We start from the raw sequence: 24,531 nt of genomic DNA, 5'->3' as shown, positions 1-24,531 counted from the left end.
AGTTAATTAAATTGTATCCAACCCTCAAAAGAACAGCATGTGGATGGAACAGCATATAGTTGATTAAATTTGGTGTTTAATTAATTCAACCCTCGTGAAAAACATGTGGATGGAATAGCATATAAATTGGGTGACACTGTTTAATTAATTCAACCCTCATGAAAAACGTGTAGATGGATCAATGTATAGTTAATTAAATCACATCCGACCCTCATAAGAACAACACGTTGGATGGAACCACAGACAAGGAAGAAACTATAGCTTCATGGTCATGAAACTATACCAAACCAGCGACCAAACGAGACATGTGACATGGCATAATAATAACCTGCATCTTGTTGACTATTCCCGCTAAAGCAATAGCTACAGGTATTTGGGCCAAAATTGCCAAAATATTCGTCTTCTAAAATCATGAAAATACCGTCGTCATTGACGTAGAAGTTACTTACCTGTATTTTAGACTGGCACAATCATTTTGTACTTGTACGTTATCGCCACGCATGCGTTTTTCAGAGAAGGTCGTGAGCCATTTGCTTACGGTTGGCGCACATGATGGGGAATTTTTCACGAGTGACCGACATGCTAGATATTTGACTCTTGGCCACACATGACCAAAATGTCACTGAAAGTTGCCCGCACACGAGAGAAATTGCCACGAGTGAAATTTTGCTCCGCTGATTCCTCTCGTGTGCGTCGGCACTTATGGATCGAAAGCCACTCCTTTTATATTTCTGACTAGAACAAATTGCTGACGGAAACACATTGTCATTGCAGTTGTATTTGATGGCACTGACAAATAGTGAGGTGTATAGAAGCACCTTGTAGACCGATTATTGAGCATAACAATGACCTTAAATTTGTTTCAGTAGATATATAGCGCTGAGATCGGAAGAGGCAGACAGAGCCCCGTCCGTCCATTGCTAAAGCTATCTCCATGGTGATATCTCAAAAATACAGAAACTACAACATGTAAACTTATTCGACTCTTTTATTCTAATTACATTAAACAATACAACATACATATTGGCATGGCGTAAAGCAAGGCACAAATCAACTTGACGTTTGTCTGTAATCGTAAACAATTGTATGTGTGATATAAAATCATGAAACGACTCTCAAGAACCCATATAGTTTATGAAAATGAATCTATTTCCTATAGTGGTGTTCCCCTTGGTAGTCCGGATGTCTACTGTCGAATTCTGTGATAATACTATTTACATTATCTACTCTATCTAATAGTTTGATAACTCGACTTCGCAGTTAATCTATCAATTAACTCTCAATTCGAAGCCATTTTGTTCATATATCTAACAACACTTATTATGACCAGTGTTGCAACAGTTGGACTTGATGATACGGTCATTCAGGGTTTGGAGAGGACGGAAGGTATTACCCATGCTGCTGCCGAACTCGTCAAGCAGGCTGCGGTATGTTTTCATCTACAGAAAGGGGAGGAATGAAAAGTGTATTAGGTATAGCGAATCATTTTACTTTGTCTCTATTATAGCTATGATATTAATTTGTACTGTTTCAATATGTAACGTCAAACCATAGTTACTAGCTAAGGGTAGAAGAGTCTATATATATCAAAAGGATGTAGGAAAACCTCTGAACCGTGGCACGGACCATGTATGTGATCGTGGCATTTAATGTACCGCCCTCTTCAGGAAATGAGAGCACATGCGACAAAATCAAATAATCATGTATGTCTTCTAATTCATGCTCGTAATAATGTATACGTCGGATACTATAGGTAGAATGTGTTTTAGCTTTTCAGGCACCAGGGGAAACCATAGTCAAATTTTAAAAAAGGAGGTAACATTGTCATAGTAAACGTGGTGTGTGTGTGTGTGTGTGTGTGTGTGTGTGTGTGTGTGTGTGTGTGTGTGTGTGTGTTTGTTTGTGTGTTTGTTTGTTTGTTTGTGTGTGTGTGTGTGTGTGTGTGTGTGTGAGAGAGAGAGAGAGAGAGAGTGTGTGTGTGTGTGTGTGTGTGTTTGGTTTTGCAAATCATCACTGTCACCATATGGATCAAATATCTATTATTTACATAGTGGTCATTATGGACCGTGTCAGATCTTTTCACATCACAGTTCACATAGTGAAATCGATGGCAAACTTAAAAGATGATAATTTCAAAATGTTCCAGTGCCACTAAAGTTCATCAGTTTCGAGAAAGTACTACAAACTCTAGAAATAAAACCTTTTCTCCACTGTCTGTGGTTTAACCTGAAAAAATGACATACTTGAACACTTGAAAGGTAGATGGGGTTCTTGAAGACGGTCCATATGACCCCTTCTGCGCATGGCGGTGTTGTCAAAGATCCATCGTAACGGAAATACTCGGATCTGTCTTCTGACAGCATTTCCATAATGTCCAGCGCCTCTTCAAAATTGACCTCAGACCCTGAGAGGGAGAAAGGCCCAAAATGTAATTACTCTTTGTTGACAATATTTCTTTTATGAACTAATAAATAACACTTTATATTAATTTTGGAACTTTTGTAATGAATTTCATGATTGACAGATCGATTATTAACGTGGGTTGTACAGCGCCCTCACCCATTGGGTAGAGAGGAGTGACACGGTATCTCGCTGTGTCTTAAAGTATAATGTTACAGTACCAACTGAATCAGTCTGGTTGACCAGGCTCTGAGACTATGTGGTTAATCACACTTGTGAGTGAAGTCGTAACGATACTGTATATGAACTAGACTACAACTGAATCAATATGATCTTTTCTGCGACGATATTTCTGTGATGATCCCTGTAAAGCAACGCAATAATACGTCGCCAACATGATTTTTGTTTGTGTTAATCTCTTCAAACGTATCTAGCAATGCCAATGTCCTCTCTCAAAGCTAGGAACTACCAACATGTCTGTAAGGTGTGATTTAGAGCCCTAGTATTCTGTATAACCTACCTGATAGTTTGATTTGAGGAAATTGCAGTAATAAATCCTTGAAAGCTTCGTTCACTTCATTTCCGACCTAAACAAACGAATGAAAAATTGGAAGACGATTTTACTGACGAAATAAGAAATGTGTAATTTAAATTGTTACAATTATACTCCATATAATCTTTCCAAGCTGAACGTTGTCTAAACAACCGTTAAAATGTGGTGGGGAAACAACATTGGGTTTGGAGAGCTGCGCGGAACTTCCTCGTGCAATTCCCCATGGAGTATTATAGATACAGTAGACCCCCTGTGACGACAGCACTTAATTCTAGAAAGAAATGAACACAGTAGTATATCCCTATTTCTTCTTCTTATATCAATTCGTATCTTCTTCAAGAGCAGAAATACACCCAGGCAATTATACAAACTAGAATTAACGGGAAAGAGAGACCGTTTTCATAGCAAATCCCTGGTATATTCTGACATGTAATGGTTATGAATTAATTGTTGTTACATTGGTTGTGACATGGTTTTGGAACCCTGTCTAACGTGAAAGATAGCCATGGAACATAACTCAGATTTGATCTTTAAATAAAATCTCTATTTTAACAATTATACCCTTTCTCAAAAGCGAGAGCGGTAAAAAATAAAAAATCTACTTTTCGCGTGGACCCTGTCCTTACTGCTATGACAGTCAACCCCCCCCCCTCTCTCTCTCTCTCTCTCTCTCTCTCTCTCTCTCTCTCTCTCTCCCTCCCTCCCTCCCTCCCTCCCTCCCTCCCTCCCTCCCTCCCTCCCTCCCTCCCTCTCTCTCTCTCTCTCTCTCTCTCTCTCTCTCTCTCTCTCTCTCTCTCTCTCTCTCTCTCTCTCTCTCTCTCTCTCTCTCTCTCTCTCTCTCTCTCTCTCTCTCTCTCTCTCTCTCTCTCTCTCTCTCTCTCTCTCACGCAGCAGCATACTTCCATTACTTACATCAATGAAGAACCCGAAGACAGCGAGTCCCCCACTTTGCCCAACAGCCTCCGATACGCTTCCAAAACGGGATGTGTCATAGGTCACGATATGCATCTAATGTGAATATAAAAAAAATTTAAATAATGTTGGCATTCACAAATTGTAAAGCGCTTTGAGCACAAAATGGGAAAACGCTATATAAAAACCAACATTTTTATTATTATGGCACAAGTTCAAATACAAGCACAGTCAGTAGGGGGAGTATACCTCACCAACGCTATCCATTCTCGGTCCATTGCGAAGCTGTTGTATAAATGACAAGGCTGACACTAAATAAAATCATCATTTGACACACATATGCAGTGGTCATATATCGTTTAATCAAATGACATCTTTTACTAATAAAAATAAGTACACAAATGTGCCACTCCAGTGGTCAATAGTTTAATCAATTTGTATTTTAATTAAATTTTTCGATTGTATTTGTAAAATAAACGCTACAGTCGTCAGTTGTCTAATTAACTTGCCGCAGTTTTAATTAAAAAGAATAACTTGTGGATAGAACACCCGGGTTTTAAAAAATGAAATTCGATTTTAATTAAATCGAAGCTTTTTACTTCATACGAACAGTACATGGATGGAACACCCTTTTTTAATTTTTAATAATTTAAAGATTTTAATTCACCAGAGCAAGCTGTAGATGGAACATCCAGTTTTTATATTAACACATCTTTTTTGTTTTCTTACTTCAGCAGAATAAGCTCTTCCATTCATGAAATGCTCAGAGCCAATTGAATCACAGCTTCCCCAATGGAAATGAAATTGTTCAGCTCGATAGGTTGCAGGTAATCCACCACCGGTCACAGTGTAATCACCATGAAGGACAACTTTAGCTGAAACCGATAAAAATGTAAATGTTGTGTGTAATTATCTTTGGACCAGGTGTCTCAGATGTTGTATGCTCCTTCGGGGACAAAGAGTTGATTCCAATACGGCGTATTCCGGTTATCGAACTTCCGGTTGTTTCGCAGGAAAGTATCGCGAGAGGGCGCACCATATATGACAAAGTGAGGGCCAGAATTTTCGTCATGGCATCTAATAGTATGGCGATGTATGAAGCTGTCAACAAAATGGCCGTAAAAGAACTCCGTGCATTCATAAAAGAGTGGAAAATTACTACTTCTAAATCTACTAGATATCGCCAGAAATGCTGTCAACCTTGGTCTTGAAACACTAGAAAATGATAATTTTCTGAGAGAACGGAAGAGGAGACGAATAGTGGATGTCAAGCATCAAAAGATAGAACTAATCGACAGCGGAAACATTGAAAGTTGGACGGAGGACCTTCGAAATATACCCGATGTAGACATGATAAACATATTTCTTTACCTTACTGGTGTCTGTTGCTTGACAAAAGAACGATTAGAAAATTACAAATCTGACAACAGCTTCCAATCTGATTAAAATCCGATGTAGATGTTGGCTGATCGTTCATTGCTATTTTACCTTCGTTATTTTGCCTGAATTGACCTTCTTGGTACATGTTTACATTTTTTAGCTTGCCTGATCGCCTCCTCTACGATCAGGCTAAAAAATATAAACATGTACCAAGAAAAATAATATCAGGCAAAATAACGAAGGTAAAATAGTAATGAACGATTAGCCGACATCTACATAGGATTTTAATCAGATTGAACAGCTTCCAGCTACAGTCATTGCAATATTGAGAGTTCGGTCGACAATAAATTACCAAGCCACATGTTTATATTGTAACTGATGTCGCCGCATACTTAGGCCTTTCTTGTTTATTAGAACAGTGGTGTAGCACCACGGGTGAAATCATAAAACTTTGTCCGGAAAAAAAACATTTCATGTACTGGTTATAAGTTGGCATAAACATATTTGTATTGATATACTCATCTTTACTATCACACTTTGGTTAGCTTGCTATTCTTCATTCAGGACCATCAGTGTATAAAAAAACCCATTGAAGTCGGCAACCAATCATAAATATTGTTATTGTGATTGATGTACCACACCGCCCACCCCTTCAATGAATCGGCCTTCCATGTAACGTTTACGTGGTTCACTCATCATACCATACCTTATACCGATCTGATTAAAATCCGATGTAGATGTCGGCTAATCGTTCATTGCTATTTTACCTTCGTTATTTTGCCTGAATTGACCTTCGTGGTACATGTTTACGTTTTTGTCCTGATCGGTAGAGGAGGCGATCAAACATGTACCACGAAGGTCAATTTAGGCACAATAACGAAAGTAAAATAGCAATGAACGATTAGCCGACATCTACATCGGATTTTAATCAGATTGGTTTTATACAAGCTGCAATAACTGTAGCGTATATTGTGATTTTGAGGGTTCTTTCCTCTGTTTTTGTACCTTTTTCCGTTCCGATGTTTGACTGGAAGCAATCGCTACAATTTCTCCAACGGTAACGCAAATGGACGATGTCACACTAAAAACGTGAGTGAGATGTCAGTGTACTACCCGTTTCAAAATGTTGCTACTTTTGGGTTTTCCTCACGGTCGAATTGCAGAGCCAAACTTACGCGAAATATTAGGAGAACAAGAGGTTAATTTGCTATTTCGTTATTTGATGGGCGATAATGCAATATTATAGCGTAAAGTTACCGGGAATGACAGAAAATCTTTAGTCAGTGGTTACGATGCCTATAGACTCTGTGCTTTGCAACAATGCGCTACAATTCTGGCCCTCACTTCCGGTTCTAAAACAGCGCCCCTAGTGGCCAAACAATCATATCTTTTATCTTTTCGGGGCTTCTTCGATAACCGGAATACGGCGTATTAGCTTATATCATGTCATATAAATGACTCTTCAGGTATGAGTAGCCGTGACCTCTAGACTAACATTAACTAGTTTTCTATGAGATCATGAGCTTTAAATTACAAACTGTTTCATTGAGGTTTCAAAGGGAAACATGTGAGTAAAAGTTTGTGGAAAAATATGTCGAAAGCTTCCCCAGGCACTATTATTCCACTGACGCCACGAGAGAGGGGCCTTAGGAGCCTAACTCATTTCCAAAAGGTGGCTCGTGGTTTACAACGATGGAAAAGATGATCGTTATATATATGGCGTTTTCATGTTTCATTTCGTCTCATGGTTTGCTTAGTTGAATCTTAGTTGCATCTTTGTAACGGTACAGCCCATAAATAAAATTACCAAAAAATGTAGTTCACTTTGGTATTATCATTTTCGGGTCTTTTCTTTTCTCTCTCCTTTTTTCATGTTTTGATTTCGAAAACTAACCGTTGTGTCCGGTATTTTTCAATGTCATCGAAACTTCTTCTTCTTCTTCCCCAAATCCGTTGAATTCAATTTCACCAATACACTCTACTACTTCGAGATCTTCACGTAGATTAATTGGAGATTGATTATCACCAAGACACCGTGCGTCAACGGAACCCCAATTGTCAGGACCTGTACAAAGGCGATTTTAGAAAATCGTTGTTTATCAGGCACCACTTCTCACTCTATTTGATATAGTGGAATAGCTGCGATGAACACACCTAGACATGAGTCATTCAAACATTACAAATAAATTGTAGTTTTTCTTATGTCCTTGAAGCGATGTATTTCTTTACAAGAGATTAACATTTATTCTCGTCGAATCTATAGAGTATATCGTACCTTCAAGTAACTATTAGTATTTGTACGGTACATTGAATCCAATGGAATTGTTTTGGGGTCCGCACTCTAAAATCAGCTCCCCCCCCCCAAACGAGATCATGACTTCGACCTGTTACCGTACTACATTTGGGTAATATCAACCTAGTTAACATGCACAACATCTAATTATTGGTATAATAGTAACACTTTTCCGTGACTATATTGCCTTTTGTCAAATCGAAAATACAGTGCTTCAGTTACAGCTTGTTTCGTTTTAAACTACTTAAAACTATTGAATCATAAGCTTATATCAGCCAAGACTTTTGACCACCAGGAATTCATAATATGATTCAAAATTACATATAAGTGTTGGGATGTACAATCCTCACAGTCTCATCAATTACCAAGTTTCCTTTGATCTCATCACAGACTTATTTGGTGGTCTGAGGGCACATATCACCACTTCAAACCCACTGTGTCCACTCTTATTTGCTTGATAAACATTTCATTGGTATATACATGTATAATACATGTTCGCTTTGTACTCAGACTTTGGCCAAAATGAGACCTCGGCTACAGACTCGCCACGTGAACATAGTTACTTACCTATGCCACTGTTATGATCACCAGTATGGTACGACCATTCGGCTGAAAAGAAAGGAAACCAATTTTTGATTTATGTATTATATTATAAAAATTAACATAGATTTTGTGATATTTATTGCGAAAGTCTATTGTTCTCTATTTCATATCAATAATTTTTATCACCCTTGGGCGAGTACTAGTTTTCTATACCAGCTTAAATTTGATATTTTCCACATGGAACCAAACTATCCAGATATCAAAGTATGGATTTGGGGCATGTATCTTATACGTGGCATGAATCCTGGGCATGTGTATTCAAGTGTTCGGGACACACGGATCCTTTGTTTCATCAGTGTCAGCTGTATATTTCTGTAATATTTCCTATGTTAAGTCATAGACAGTTCCAAATGTTACTACCAATAGACAATCAGAAGTTCTTCTTACCAGGTATCGATGGACTCGAAAAGACAACTCCAAAGCAGGCCAACAGAATTGTCAACGGTTTCATATTGGTACGTAGATTACCAGGTGTGAACGTAAATGGATTCTCGTAAATGTTTCTCTCTATTGTTTATACGTGATTTATAGGGGTGGTAATTCCTATATATATATAATTCCACACGACCATGGTATTTTCATACCCATGCATTCGCCTCTCTATGTTTAAATCTACCATACCATCACATACGTGTACTTCTGATATCATACACGGAGAACGAAAGGAACAACATTTGTCCTGGTAGATACACAACGATTTAGAGATAAGTTTACAAATATGGGAAATGAGGACGCTTTGATATGAATTCACTCGATATCAAATTTAGATATATTTTAAGAACATCCATTATAGTGATATGCCATTCCAATTTGGCATTAGAATTATAACTTTTTTGGAGAAATCTCTCTATAGTTTGATCCACGTTACGTTTTTACTTCCAATACTGTGGAAAATAGTATCCTCTCACTTCGACTTTGTCGCTTTTCTATCCCTAAGTTGAGTTGGATTTCATGTGTTTGCCGAGAGCCCATTTCAACATTTCAACAGAGCCCATTTCAACATGGTTATTCAACCTTGCTACAGGGTTCTAGTGTTTGAGTGTTTGAGTCTAATACAGGTGTTTTATAAGTAGGGTTTTGAACTGTGACTATAAAGGAATGTTCGCTATGAAGCAACATAGCGGGATATGCTTCTGTTGAGTCATCTGTGGTCTGTGTAATTATGGGATATGCTGTTTGTACATCCCTAGTTACTAGACACAGATTTTCGTAACATGAGACCCAATGCAGGCATATGTAAACACAGACATTAACTCAAACAACTGTGTGACATATAAACAAAATAAATCCACCATAATCTAATAGAAAGATCAGTTTGATTTAATCATTTGGGTATACCTTTACAATATACATTATTTATACATACAAAATATCTGCAAGAAAACCAACAAAGTGAGTGAATGATGGGGTATCTTGTACATTGTATAGTCATGTCAATATGATTAAACAATATTTTTTACACTGTTTGTCACGTTACATCAAATCTTCACATATTATATTACATTTTTAAACATAACAAACCACCGGTACTACATGTATCTACAATGTCTTTATCAAACCCAAACAATGAAGCTCAAGAATGCTGAAATCTTGATGAAATTGTCTAAAAATACAAATGTCTGTATATAAAACCAAAATGTGTGTATATCTGAACACTTCGTGCTGATAATTTACATAAAAGTTTCCATACACACAATGTCAAAAATTCACTATCAAGATTATGAGAACATGAAAAATATCAATTTTATTTTAAACTAAGAACCTATTATTGTAAGGTGTTCACAAGTTTGACATGTGATGGTGATTTAAAAGACAATCGGGTAAATGTTTACATATGAAACCCTGTCGACTACTCACTGATATTACCTTAAATGAAAACAAAATCATATATAATTTTTTGCAAGCTAGCTGAACTTCATGTTTAGCACCATTCAAGTTTAAAATTATAAATTTAAGTACAAACCATAAATTACATTTAAAAAAATACTTGGAGTCCAATTATAGGCTATACACAGACCTAAATTGATTGGTTATGACATTGAATGTTAGGAATGAGACAGCCACAATGGGATTTTTTGGTAGATTAATATTACGAAGTGGCTATGATGAGCTAAAAAGAGCTTCATTTTGATGTTTGACCATGAACATCAAGGTGACTATGATTATTCTTAAAGGCAGATAGACAGACTGACTGACTGACTGACTGACAGGCAGCAGGCAGACAGACAGACAGGAAGGCAGACAGACAGGAAGGCAGACAGACAGACAGACAGACAGACAGACAGACAGACAGACATTGGACAGAACCAATCCTAATAGCATTTCAAGGTGGTGCCCATTATTCAGATATAAAATGACATACATACAGTAACAAACATATTTTAAAAATTGCAGAAGTTCAAGCTACTGCGCCTGTATGATTTACACATCAAACTGGTGTATTCTATCAGGGACGTATAAACTGTTTATACGTCCCTGATTCTATTGTTATGAAACACATGAAGTGCAGGTAGCATATCATATGGTAAACTAATCATAATTTATATAAGTGCTGGCACCACAATCTTTGTAGAACAGATGGAACTAGTGAGATGTCGTCACTAGCACACTCGGAACTACTGCACCCCACATAACCCTGTCATTCATTTTGTATGTCCTCACATAGAGCACATGAATAAGTTGTTAAGCTTCTAATCCCCATCATTCCATCATGTTGTCTAAAAGAGAACTTGCAAACCTGTGCTATCTTAAATATTTTAAATGATGCATTATGGGAAATATCATCCTAAACATAAATCAGTCACCGACACATTGTTTATAACCACAAATAATCTAGTCTTGCTTGGTTACCTAACCTTTGCAGGAGGGCCATTCTATGGACCATCCCCTATCAGCTGTTACAAAAACCACAAATTGTCACGTGTCAGTGCAGTAAGGTCATATCTGCCTATACAATTGCATAGCAATGACCTTTCTGCACTGATGTGACAAAATAATCTAGTCTTGGTTAATGTGAGCAGTCCAGTGGTCTATTCTATCAATCATACCAGATTAGGTATTGCAAAAACTAAAAATAATCCCACAGTCCTTTGCATCTGGGCATGCTCAGTTTGTACTGCAAATTTTCTATTGATGTTCAGTAAAAATACACAGCTTGTAAAAATGTTATGTATTTTATATGTAATAATGTTGTGATAAAAATACCTGGAATAAATATTTTTCACCAATGTTGAGCAATAAATTAACCTCAGTAATGTTCTATAATTTGCAGTTTATGTAAGTAATCTCATATACAAATGTATTTTGATTTGGAGTAACATCTTGTCATGGTAGTGTCTATCATGGCCAAATTTTCTTTAACTTGAAATCACCGATAACATAAAAAAAAAAATTGTAATGCTGAACAAATATTAACTCAAATTTTGATATCTTTCTAATATTTACACCATTCATACCATATTTTCATAAGTACAGCCTTTTAGTACAAAATATATAGTTTCTGATCTAAAAAATTCAGATTAGTATTTCAAAAGATGTACAATCTTTATAATTAATCACTTGTGTCTGAACAAGTGAGATATGAGAAAGTTCAGTGATGATTACGTCCACACTTAACATAGACGGAAAAAATTGTCAGGTGGGGGGGGGTGTCAAATACCAGTTGAAGTCCAAGCCAGCTGGTTGCTAGTCACATGGTTGTTTGAAGGTGTTAAATAATTATGTAAATGATTGATTCTACGTAATTTGATTGGTTCCTTCTACATTGTTTAGTCTCCCATAAATCAGTGATATTGTATATGTTATAAAACAAACAAAATCTCAAAAATATACACTGTGAAACAATTTCACCATTTAAAGTCTAAAAGGGAATACAACTCCAGATAAAATAGACACATTTTCATAAATTATGTCTGGAGAGTCATTTAATGATTTTACATCACCAATAATTACTTGTGCTTGACTCCCGAGTTCTTATTCTCATCATCTCAACATCTCTCATGAATATTCATTGTGTAATCATGAATATATTATTTCTCCTGACTCCCATGATGCAATGACCCACAGCAAAGATACCCTATAAAGGCACAAAATCAATTTCACGTTTTTCTGAAATCACAAGTAATTGTATGTGATGTAAAATCATGAAATGACTCTCCAGAATCCATACATTACAAAAATGCCTTTATTTTCAGGAGTGGCGTTCCCCTTTAAGTACTAACAACCAATATATACATTATAAGTACAATGAATGTGTAGTTGTGTGCAATGCTTTACAGTGGTTTCGAAAACAGTCTCTCTGTCCTTTGATTCAACAATGAGTTCACCACTCTTGGCACTTTGAGCAGTACACGGATAGTGTACAAAATAATGCATATTCGTATACAGTATGTTTCTCCTTCATTGTCTATGGTTTACCACACTACATGAGTGTTCAAACCAATGTACAATTATTCCCCTTGGGTCGGAACAATAATAACACAACTGCCCTTGTACATTTTCTACTTCTTCAAATTCCTGGGAAGCATACAAAAATAAGTATTCAAGTGAGAATTCTTCACTTCACACCAAAATGTCATGCACTTGATGTGTTTTGATTGTAGAGTTCATGTCCAGTTTTAGAGTCTCAGGGCAGCTCATGTTCAACTTTTGAGTACGGTAAAAGTCAATATCAAGTTTTCCACTACTGTACTCTCTGTAACTTTGAAGGACGGAGTGTGGTATCAGGATGGTTTAATCTACAGCAAGTCAGTCTACTTCATATTTAACTTGAAGCACAAACAGTTGATTTCATCACATTCCGGGGTCTGACAGTTACAGGCACAGTCACATGCACCACACTGAAACATAAACATACAACATGTGGTGAATACTGGGTATATGACTTCATGACAATAAATCAACTTTTACATTGAACTAAGTATAAACAATAGGAAACCAATAACTTATGTACAGATATAAGAAAGAAAACTGTCAATTTTAATATTTGATGGTGATAAATATTTGTAAACCTATGTGTTTCAAATCAATACAAGGAATACACGTTACCCTCCACCCCCACCCTTGTCTTAGGATCATTCATATGTTCATAACCAACATTTTCTATCCCTCTACCAGAATACTGTTTTTTCACATCTAAATGTTCATTTTTTACCATATGAGCCTTTTAAACATTTGATAGTGGCTATATAAATACCTAGTAGCTGATGCTAAATATTCTGTTGTTTTGATGATTATAGAAAAATTGATATTTGTTAGATTACACAGAACAAACATACATGTATATACGCATGTGCTAGCCACATCAAAACATTGCTCTATAAATTGTTGGCTTGGAAGTAAGAATGACATCTCCAACTTGTCATTTTTATCATATAATATACAGATAGAAGTGTTGACTTACATCACACATTTGATTATCACCACAAGCATTGTTGCAAGCATCACAATTCATACAGCTGTTACAGCTACATCTCTGGAAAGGATTAAAAACACAATTGTCATACTTTCCATGATCAAACATGAATAGGAATTGTTCACATCAATAGCTATGTCAACCTACAGTGATGTCAATCCATATACTGTGAAATATTCTATTTCCACACAGAAATTTGTTTTTGTTTCCTTTCGTGTCACAAATTTTCAACGTAAATCCACTTCAGTGTATTTTTAAGCTGGAAATTTGTTATTGTTTGCTTTTCATGGGGCAGATTTTCTGTACAAATTCACTCCAGCGTTCTATAGGCTATCAACAATACATAAACATGAATGACTATCTCAACCTACACACAGTTACATTATCAACTAAACTCTATAGTATGATTCTGGACACACACACACACACACACACACACACACACACACACACACAAACACACACACACACACACACACACACACACACACACACTTCACTATGGCTATAGCACTACTGAACTTCAGTTGTGCTATAAAAAATCATGCACATTATTCTGACTGTACTGTGAGATAATATTGATGAAAAATGCTAACTCAGAGAAAGAAGTTACACTAGTAAAAATGTAGAGAATGAGACTTCATACCTTGGTATACACCAATTGTAAAACAGCTATATGATATGGTACATGTACTTTGACATGTATTAGCTGGTAGTACAAAATATACAGGGCGACTATACTTACGTTGTTTGGTGGTCCACAAATAGAATCTAAACAAGATTTGAGGTTGGGATAGGCACAACAGTTACAAGCCTCAGCAGTTGATACCCAACAATCACAACACTGCTGGCTTCCATCTTCTTTCCCACATGGTGCACATTCACCACAAAATCCCTGTGCCTGAAAAGTTTGACACAATAGAAAGCACCTCATAAGACTTACATAAATAAAATGCAAGCTTTTTGTAAACCACACATCTGGTTACTCTCACAGTAATAATTCTGTTTCTTTAGAAACTATCATCCTAAATGACTAAGTTGCTAAAAAAAAAGTTACAAATGTACAACTTTTCAATATTTGCTGCCTGATATTTCATAAAATAAATTAGTTATCCCATAATCAAAATTAAGATGCGCAGTAAATAAGAAATAACACTACATATAAGCTCTTTTTATTTGATTTTGGGGATATTTTTTGCAGCATGTACATTGTAGGAAAGGGTTTCATGTCACTTGTAAGTAAGGTCAAGGGTCACTTGTAAGTACAGGGGGACACAAAGATAAGGCTTAGCTGCATTTCTTTAGGGAACACAATAAAGTCATTGTCACTGAACTTGTTTTATAGTGTGACCTCTACAAACCAAGCTACAAACATTGGAAAATCTGGTTTAGAAGAGCAGACAGCTGTAAGTACATGTACATGTAATGTACACTGGGGTGAGATGCTGTGAAGTAAATAATGTTAGGAGTTTCTCTTTCTTCTCACAGATGGCCTCAGCATTGTGTGGCCATTGTTTCAAGAGGTGTGAAGCACCAAACTTTGTTTATTTCCCCCATAATGCCTAACCCCATCAAATAACAAGGCAATCAACACATTGGATTCTCACCCTTACATGTTCCTATGCTTGTTTACACATGCCTGCACACACATACACACACACTCAAAATCACCCTTGCGCCTTCAAAAAAAAGACACTTACCAGAAGACATTGTCTAATACACAGTATGATGCACACTAATACCAAATAACCGCCAATAGCAATGACAACAATAACTGATGTTGGCAAAGCATCTTCACTTGTAGTTTCAACTGGTGTTTGCTGAAAAAGATAACAAAAAATATGTAAAGGGAAGATAGAAATCTTCTATTATAGTTATACCACTTGAAAAAGTAATCACAACTATCTTGTGATATCATTTACTTATGTATGTATGAAGAAAGTAAATGAATGTTGAAAGCACTTATATACACATACCATGGAAGTATAACTATAAGTGGGTTATACTTCCATGCACATACCAACATGTTAGTATGTATAAATATTGGCATCTATCAAAATAGGCATAATATCGATTCATGGATGTACTAGGGGAGATACAAGTAACATCCATGGTAATATGCACCTCATAAATAAAAACGTTGTTTTGTTCAAGAAATGGACACCATACACCACGATACAAATCGTTGACATAGATGACAGGTAAAATTGATATAAAAATTTAGAGCCCAATGCAGCCACTGAATACAGTGTACTTTGTATTAGGGTTACTGCAATAACTCTACCGGTCTACTGATCCTACAAAATGTGTTACTCTGTGATATGATTATCGTATGCTTGACACTGAATATTTACATGTACACAGTACAATGATCGTACAAACTGCCTGGTTATCCATCAACTCGTTACTGTAGTTACCTATCTAAGTAAAGGTTTTCTAAATGCAAACTTGAATTCACTTTATGAATATTACATGTGTACTCACCCCTGCATCTGCCATTCTGAGTTGATTTTAGTTTTAGTAGATTTGCAAAGTCTTGTATGCTAGCAAATGCTGAAAAAATACAAAAACTCTAGCTAACATTGTTTACGTCCATGGACGCCGCCATCTTGGAAATTGTCCAATTACTAACCCAAACAAGAATTTCGTCACATTTCCTTCAACTACTGCATCAAATAACTCGATTAAGTCTTATTTCCAGACGAAGAAATTCTTCAGAATAACTTGACCCTGCAAATTATGGAAAAGGTAACGAAACTGTCAAAGATACCAGGTGCTTTTTACTCCGTCACTGACAATGCAGACGACTGTGTTTGAAATATGTACAAGCCAACCCAGCTGATCATTGGTCAATTTAGGTCATGTGATACGTATGATATCGCACGCACAAGAAAACATGTCGGAAGTTTAGCAGAGTTTAGCTCTATTTTACTAGACCATGATAAATGTTGACGTGTCTTTAAATTAGACCAATAAAATCCAGGCCTTGAATTTACAGGGAAAATGTGGCAAGCCATTCAGTAAGAAAGATACGCCGTTTTCCATGTAATTTGTTGCCTACACAATTACAAATCTTTCACTGACACTATGCCTAGCCATCAAGACAAAAGTTGGGGGGTACTGAGGTTTCAAAATATCCGAGTGAGCGGGAATTAACAATCAGCTTTCAATTTTAACGATATGTATTTTCAACGCAAACTCTCCACGAGAATGACTGACATCATGTATGGCAAGCCGAGTAGAGACCGAAAAAGAATTTTCTGCATTTTCCATAATTATATTCAATTTTTTGAATATTTAATTGTGCGATTTTTTGACACAAAGGAATAGAAGGATTGGGGTAGCCGGCTCGCAGCAAAATGGATATTATTGGGCAATAGACACTATGGTAACAAGTTAAAGAGCTGTCTTCTTTATATAAACTATTTTGAAACAATCGAACTTATAGTAATAAAACACTTTTACGTCAAATTTTGAGGTTGTTTTCTTTCTTTGTCTCAAACAAGTTGTTACTTGGCTCTGGATATATACTCGCTCTGCTCCAAAAAACTCCGACACTCATCTTTGTCCCCAAAGATATGTAGGAGTTCTCGGAGCGCATTTTACCAGAGCTAATGTATCTGTTCTAAAGTTTCCATTTTTTCATGTTTAAATATAAACAAATCTAAAATTATGCTTCTTACCCTAAAATAAAAAGAACGGCTAAAAGAAAAGAGATGAAATGAAATGTAATAAGTATTAAAGCTTACAACACAATTATTGCATTCGATATTGTTACTGTTAGCTTAAACTCGAGTAGAATATTTAGTTGACACGGTCATGTTTATGGTTGCTACAACCGGGTTTAGATCGTGTGTTAGCCAACTAAAAAATGCACAAAATATTGTCAGAAAAAGAAAAAATATTTTCGACCTCTGGCTTGTTCGACATAAAGCGTTGTCGTCGTACACATTTACACCATTGATGGACATGATAGAGGTGTCTAGAATGACCTTTAGTTTTAGTGCGGTGCTTGGTATCGAATCACCATAACATCTTGAGATTCGATGCATGATAGCACTGACTAAACTAAATAACTTTGAACCGGGAGAGGTTTATTCATTATATAAGGTGTTGATAATGTACATGTCATGCAGAGAGAGTGGAAAGTAGAAACATCAACGTGACCTTCACAAAAGCCGAAAGTATTTTCACATGGGGATTTGACTGCAACTTTTAATTGTTCGTAGTACATATTAGGCTATGCATGAGCCTGGGCACGAGCTTGATTATTTTTTCCATTAGTATTAACGAAACTTGTCTCATGTGTCTAGCCATCTTGCCCATTATGTCGTTGAGGGCGTCGTTCATAAACAGCATAAAGATGGCTGCGCCGAAATCACCGGTTGACTCACGCCTGTCAAAACATAAACATTTGTACAAAGGCAAAACGCCTCCATGGAAAGATACATATCGAAGGGTAAGATATCGTTCAGGTACTTGGCGCAAGTAAATGCACAGTTATTGTGTTGTTTGAATGGGGAGAAATAGCGAATTTCCGTACACAACATGCATTTCGTAGACGTGGTGTACATCACACGTCTACAAGTTACAAGTTACAACTTACAAGTACAGTCATAGAAACACACATAAAAGTCAGCTTATGCGCTTTTAACATATCAGGAAATGAGATTACATGTATTTCCATATTTACACGTTTATCAATCCTTACCATTGATGGACATGATAGAGATGTCTAGTGTTTGCTTGTAGTGCGATGCGTGGTATCGAATCATCATAAACATCTTGAGATTCGATGAAGGATAGCACTATTAAAACTAAATAATAATTTTGGACCGGTAGACTCGAGGTTTCTTCATATAATATTTCTACTCTTTTTCCCACAAGAGATGTTTTGAACGACTTCGAAAAGATAGACAAAGTCTGGTTGATAGATTCCGACAAATCCAACCAGAGTGTGAACATGGAGAGCATGGAGAAGAGGATCTTTCATGTGTTGATAATGTCATGCAGGAAGAGTGGAAAATCTTACAATGTGAACATGATCTGCCCTCTCTCAGAAAAAATGTCTCCCAAAGTATACCAGATGTGAGTATTTTTTTAAAAAAATACACATTTCTCATACTAGTTCCAAGCTTAAAATTTCATTTTCACTTTGATAAAAGTAGACTGTCATATTGAGATATTAAAAGCAGTCAATGTTGTGATAGGTTCAATGAGTTGAATGGGTCACCTGAAATTGGCTGTGAGTATTTATAGAAGTAAAGTAAAAAGTTTTTTGCAAAGGTGGTAAATAGGTAAACTCTAATGACAGGGTTCCTTAGTCATTTTACCAGAGTTCCAAAACAACTTAGGTGAGATTTTATGGTGTCACTTTTACCCTTTCTGTTACTGGAATTTCCCAACCTTAGCAAAAGAACTGAGGTTGTTGTTAGGTTGATGTAGTAGTCATGAAGTGTTGTTGTTATTGTTATTGTTGTTGCAGGTCGCCGATGGAGCTGATAACTTTGAGGAGATATTCTCCGTAATGGAAGAAATAAAAGCAGAATTATTGAAAGAAGGTAGTCAATATTATTTATTTATTTTTTATGACTATCATTCACTGTAAAGTGGAAATGAAAATGAAATTTAACTGAATAGAGTGCCAATGAATATTTATACATGTTGCTAACAAGATCTGTATTTTGATTGCTTTATAATGACAAGCTGCATCTAGCACTTCCCAAAAATATAATTTAGTCTGTTTTTTGTTATTTTGCAAATTCATGACTGCCAATGATTTGTGGTGTTTGAGCTATTAACACTCACAACATAAATACAATGTGTAAACTCGGACATCTACTCAATATTATTCAATGGGGATGCTTTAAAACCTAGGTTTTTTGAGGCTGAGTGGTGATACCACCTGCTGCTGACTACTGTGGTGAGGGTTCTAGCCTTAGTCTTGGCTTGATTAAATGTGTCCCGTTGTAAAGAAAAGTTTCATTCAGTTTGACTCCAACAAGCAATGCAGGTTTTCCCCAGAAAACTCTCATGTATTTAACACTAAACCCATGAGGGTTAGCCATCACTAGACTTTCTCTTCGGATATCTTCACCAGAACAAGACATTCTAACCAACTATGAATCCAGTGTCAAATTTGATGAAGCCTCCCTCTGTGCAGCTGTGGATAAATTAAACACAGATGAACTTGTATGTCCAGTATGCAGAAGGTAGGTCAGACTCACATTTTCAATGGGCTCCAATGGCTCTAAAGGCTTGATAATTCTCCTAACAATGTTAGTTTTTATATAGTGCTTGCCCACTTTGTGCTCAAAGCGCTTTACAATTATTACCCCTGGCTCGGATCTATATCGGCACAACGGCCCTTTACACTTCCTCAACTCCCTGGGGAACATACAATCCATTGCAGCCTTTATAAGGGCATAGGATTAAAGCATTCACATTGCAACCTCTATCCTACCAGGTCCCCAATTATACAGCTGGGTGGACTGAGGCACAGTCATGGTTCAAATCTTGCCCAAGGACTGATGTAGTGAATACATCTTTATTTCTTTATTTACCTCTATTTCAAATGTTTATCATCCACTGATTCTATTGTTTGGTGAGTAAGTGCGTTCTTCCAAGACCAAGACTAAAACATGAACATATAATATAAAGAACAATATTCGATTCAAGCAAAAAACAAAATTAGGGTGTGAATAATCAGCAGCTCACTATATCAGATTTTAATCAGATTCATCTGTACGCTATCTCCAGTGGTTGTATTTAGTGTTGAACATTTGCAGTATGGATACAAATTTAGAAACCAATACTAGTAATCTTGTCTTAATAAGGTACAAAAGAAGGGTGTATGTTTTTTAACAAAGTACAATTTATTTTTTCTTGGCAGGAATCCCTTAATGCAGAATAAAACTGTTATTTTCTGTGCTTGTGGAGTAAGAATTGATACAGAGGTAAGTTCTTCCTCAATAAAAAGAAAAACGGTGATAGGTTTGATAATTGATTTCTTTTTGTCAGAATGTGCTTTGATGACCAGTCTTTCCATAATGATATAGTTATAAGTTACATAAATATGTGTAGTTGTAGGGTTTTTGTCATAATTTATGCATTAGGTCAGTATGAATTCTATCTATCACAAAGTGATCTATTTCTTCACATTTTCATTGTTGGATGTGAAATTTAATGTAAACAAACATAGGAAAAGAAATCATAAAAAGTTTATTTGCCCTCATTATCAAAAACCGTATCATAGCATACAGTACTACATTGCAAGGCAGACTACCTTCTGATTTTGTATGCTATATCAAGCACTGTGATGCATGATTTGGTGACACCACCTTTTGTGCCACTGTTCCTAACTAGTGAAGTAGGAGGGGGGAAATAAATGACACACACACCCACACACGACTACAATGTGACAACATGTCCAGCGACAGTGACAAGCTCCAAAAAGCAGTGTGGCTTATGTCAGAATATTTTAGCATTTTCAAGAGATGTGAAAAATGTGCATGCACATTTTCCCAAATAATTCAGGTTGTGACTTTTATTGTGGTAGCAGTCTATAGTAGTAATTTTATGATAAAATCTGGGATTAATAAATGGAAGGCAGTAGTATACCTCTATGCCTATATTTTCTGTGTACAGCAAGACTGTCTGACACTTTCCCATGTCAAAGTTCAACTTGAAGAAGCAGTAAAACAACACAGTACTTCATGCACAGGGGAAGCTGTCTTCTCTGTTATGGACCAATTTGGTAATAAGAATCTACTTATGTCTTGCAAGGTATGTTAGAAAAGTAGAACTATTTCAAGTTTGAAAGTTGCACTAGCTGCAACTGGATCGTTTCAGAAAATCAACAGATCACCTTCAAAATTTCTTGTTGAAAAGATAATGGGATGTTTCTAGGGGTATCAAGATGAAGAATTGTTCATGACAAAAATAGCCCCATCATAGATATAAATGTGATCAAAGAATAGATGAGCGCTGAGCACACAGTTGTGAGACAGCTGTTTTCCTGCATTTGAAAAACAAACTGGATGCAATACTGACAATACAAGTAATATAGACTGTAAGATACGTTGTGTTGCTCTTTCCTCACAGGCCAGCTCTATCTAAACGAGTTGAGTGATGTGTGAGGGCACCCCATCATGGCGTACCTTACAGACTAAATGTAATCCTGACAAAACAAGCCATGCTTGTATTCACCTTGTAACAAACTACATTACAGGAGAAATTAAGATGTCTTGGCTTTTCGCTCATGAGACATGGTGTATACACACACAGACACTTCAAATGCAAAATAAACAATAATGGAGGTGTCGTGCAAAGTGGGAATGTAGATGCAGACAAGTTACCATGTTTATTACTACCGGGTAGTTCAAAAGTAAACAATTGAATGCATTAAAATCATCAACTCCATGTGAAATCATTTCAGTAGAAGCCTGTTTCTACTGCACTGTAAAAGAATTGCAATGTTTATCACTTTTCAGTGTGATTAGGTACAGGATACTGCTGTTTGTTGTGTCTCTGTTATTGTTAGTCTTGAGTTGAATCATGTATATTATTATATTAAAAAACATCATATTCCATGTTTGAAACACCAAGGTAACTTCATTTCTCCTGTACTCTCTCTATACTCCATTCAGGTGTGCGATTACCTGTACATTATTCTGTAATGGAGGACTGGTCTTTGATTAAAGTTGGAACAGAACACCATACCGACATCGGGACAGATACAGAGTATCAGCTATCCACATCACAACATTGTCCGTACAGTATCACAAAATATGTGGCACTGTAATTATAACAGATATGTTGCATCAATGGCCATAGAACTTGATTGGAATGCTAAAGGGGATGCAACCTACCTATAGCATAATCAGAAAGACCCAATATACAGAAAACCACATCGATGTCCATACAGTATTTAATGTAACACATGTGTCATGCTGGAATATGTGATTTTGTGATGATACATGATGTCACATTGTTGGTTATAGAACACCATCCAATGGAATCACAATGTCTGTAGTATAATGTTGTATCTTAGAATCTACAGGAGGAACCCAACCAGACAACAAGGGTTGAACTCTTTATATATGACACAAATAGAGTCTGAACGTAATCTTTGCCATTCAGACCTAATGCAGATACTACAACTTACACATGACCGAAATTTTTGGCAACTTTTGGTAACATAGCATATTCAGACTTCCACATTGCTTGTAATTCAGATTCTAGTGGAGGTATTCAAACTTCAATATTGGCCACAAAATGTGTAGGAGTTACAGGATATGTACTTCACTGTTGCCATAGGAACAACTCTGGTTGAAAATTGGGATACAGATTGCAAAGGCATCCAGAATTTTGGAGTCTGAATATAGATTTCACCATTGTCTGTGAGACATCCTGCAGATTCTAAAAACAAAACATCACATGTAGGATGTCACAGATTCTTAAGTAGGTACAAATGTGAATTGATATATTCAAGACATCGTATAGATTCTTCTGGAGGAATGGCATTCAGACTTCTATATTGTTTACTGGATATCATTTGGATTCTATTGGAGATATCGAATCACAACTTCTTCATTGCCTCATTGAAATTGTATCCATTGTGCAATATTGTGCATTACTTTCTAAACAAATTACAACCATTACGGATTGTCAAACTTTCTTGCACACAAAAGCGACCAAACTATTAATATTAAAAAAGTTTAAAATAACTTCCATGATAAGAGAATGAATTTGCTACTCTACATGATTTCAATGGTTACAAGTCTCTTAGCTGTAATCAATATTTGATTTGATGGACAATTGATACTCTATTGACAATCATGTCACAAGCTAACCATGCTGCCATAAGTTCTCTATGCAAATAAAATGAACACCACCACCACCACCAGATTGTGAATGAGTAGATGTATTTATTGTTCTATTATTTTTTTCTAGATGTTTTGAGGTACTTACATTTATGTTCAGATTTATATCAGTTGCAGAGTTTTGTGTTGTCCTTTTTGTGTGTATTTTTTCAATGTAAGATTCAATAAAGTAATGTCTAAATAACAGTTCTGAGAAGTTGTAGTCTTTGAGTGTAAGCGTATTACTAGTTTTGACCTTTTCAAGCTGTTGTCAATGGTAACGTTTAATCTCTAGAGAGAACAGAGGTGTAAGGGTATGTGTGACTCTGATGGAACAGGTAGGAGTAAACCACCAGTGTCAGACTCTGATGGAACAGGTAGGAGTAAGTCACCAGTGTCAGACTCTGATGGTGCAGGTAGGAGTAAACCACCAGTGTCAGACTCTGATGGAACAGGTAGGAGTAAACCGCCAGTGTCAGACTCTGATGGTGCAGGTAGGAGTAAACCACCAGTGTCAGACTCTGATGGAACAGGTAGGAGTAAACCACCAGTGTCAGACTCTGATGGAACAGGTAGGAGTAAGTCACCAGTGTCAGACTCTGATGGTGCAGGTACGAGTAAGTCACCAGTGTCAGACTCTGATGGAACAGGTAGGAGTAAGTCACCAGTGTCAGACCCATGATGGTACAGGTAGGAGTAAACCACCAGTGTCAGACTCTGATGGTGCAGGTAGGAGTAAGTCACCAGTGTCAGACTCTGATGGTGCAGGTAGGAGTAAACCACCAGTGTCAGACTCTGATGGAACAGGTAGGAGTAAGTCACCAGTGTCAGACTCTGACGGAACAGGTAGGAGTAAGTCACCAGTGTCAGACTCTGATGGTGCAGGTACGAGTAAGTCACCAGTGTCAGACTCTGATGGTGCAGGTACGAGTAAGTCACCAGTGTCAGACTCTGATGGAACAGGTAGGAGTAAGTCACCAGTGTCAGACTCTGATGGAACAGGTAGGAGTAAACCACCAGTGTCAGACTCTGATGGAACAGGTAGGAGTAAGTCACCAGTGTCAGACTCTGATGGTGCAGGTAGGAGTAAGTCACCAGTGTCAGACTCTGATGG

General features: G+C 36.7%; 3 protein-coding genes across 3 annotated transcripts; 1 reads left to right on the top strand and 2 right to left on the bottom strand.

Moving 5' to 3' along the window:
• Positions 1–1,307: 1,307 nt before the first annotated feature.
• Positions 1,308–8,649, bottom strand: LOC144449279 (carbonic anhydrase 3-like). The gene is made up of 8 exons (XM_078139794.1): positions 8,529–8,649; positions 8,106–8,147; positions 7,140–7,310; positions 4,595–4,740; positions 3,866–3,961; positions 2,921–2,987; positions 2,244–2,404; positions 1,308–1,439 (listed from the first exon to the last, which is right to left on the bottom strand). The coding sequence occupies exons 1-8, from the start codon at positions 8,590–8,592 to the stop codon at positions 1,308–1,310; spliced, it is 879 nt and encodes a 292-aa protein (XP_077995920.1). The 5' UTR covers positions 8,593–8,649.
• A 4,243-nt stretch (positions 8,650–12,892) lies between these two features.
• Positions 12,893–16,332, bottom strand: LOC144449277 (uncharacterized). The gene is made up of 5 exons (XM_078139791.1): positions 16,039–16,332; positions 15,255–15,374; positions 14,300–14,455; positions 13,543–13,614; positions 12,893–12,979 (listed from the first exon to the last, which is right to left on the bottom strand). Exons 1-5 carry the CDS (start codon positions 16,051–16,053, stop codon positions 12,893–12,895), a joined length of 450 nt encoding a protein of 149 aa, XP_077995917.1. The 5' UTR covers positions 16,054–16,332.
• A 1,585-nt stretch (positions 16,333–17,917) lies between these two features.
• LOC144449276 (RPA-interacting protein A-like) lies at positions 17,918–22,295 on the top strand. The gene is made up of 7 exons (XM_078139790.1): positions 17,918–18,013; positions 18,442–18,642; positions 19,040–19,115; positions 19,655–19,766; positions 20,447–20,510; positions 21,202–21,339; positions 22,203–22,295. Exons 1-7 carry the CDS (start codon positions 17,918–17,920, stop codon positions 22,230–22,232), a joined length of 717 nt encoding a protein of 238 aa, XP_077995916.1. The 3' UTR covers positions 22,233–22,295.
• Positions 22,296–24,531: the final 2,236 nt, after the last annotated feature.

Source organism: Glandiceps talaboti, chromosome 18, assembly GCF_964340395.1.
Source record: "Glandiceps talaboti chromosome 18, keGlaTala1.1, whole genome shotgun sequence".
In the NCBI taxonomy this organism is placed as follows: Eukaryota; Metazoa; Hemichordata; class Enteropneusta; family Spengelidae; genus Glandiceps; species Glandiceps talaboti.
The sequence above is the reverse complement of the archived record's forward strand: the minus strand, read 5'-3'. Positions and strand labels throughout refer to the sequence as shown.

Bases quoted from the DNA above. Each gene is read 5' to 3' on its own strand.
- LOC144449279 (XM_078139794.1), bottom strand. From the start codon at position 8,592: ATGAAACCGTTGACAATTCTGTTGGCCTGCTTTGGAGTTGTCTTTTCG. The intron at 3,962-4,594 runs GTAAGAAAACAA...TATTCACATTAG, and splicing joins GAAGAGCTTATTCTGCTGAA to ATGCATATCGTGACCTATGA. The intron at 2,405-2,920 runs GTAGGTTATACA...TCTCCCTCTCAG, and splicing joins TCCTCAAATCAAACTATCAG to GGTCTGAGGTCAATTTTGAA.
- LOC144449277 (XM_078139791.1), bottom strand. The intron at 14,456-15,254 runs GTAAGTGTCTTT...CAAACTTTTCAG, and splicing joins GTATTAGACAATGTCTTCTG to GCACAGGGATTTTGTGGTGA. The intron at 12,980-13,542 runs GTAAGTCAACAC...TTTATGTTTCAG, and splicing joins GTGATAATCAAATGTGTGAT to TGTGGTGCATGTGACTGTGC.
- LOC144449276 (XM_078139790.1), top strand. From the start codon at position 17,918: ATGGCTGCGCCGAAATCACCGGTTGACTCACGCCTGTCAAAACATAAA. The intron at 18,014-18,441 runs GTAAGATATCGT...TTTTCCCACAAG, and splicing joins GGAAAGATACATATCGAAGG to AGATGTTTTGAACGACTTCG. The intron at 18,643-19,039 runs GTGAGTATTTTT...TTGTTGTTGCAG, and splicing joins TCTCCCAAAGTATACCAGAT to GTCGCCGATGGAGCTGATAA.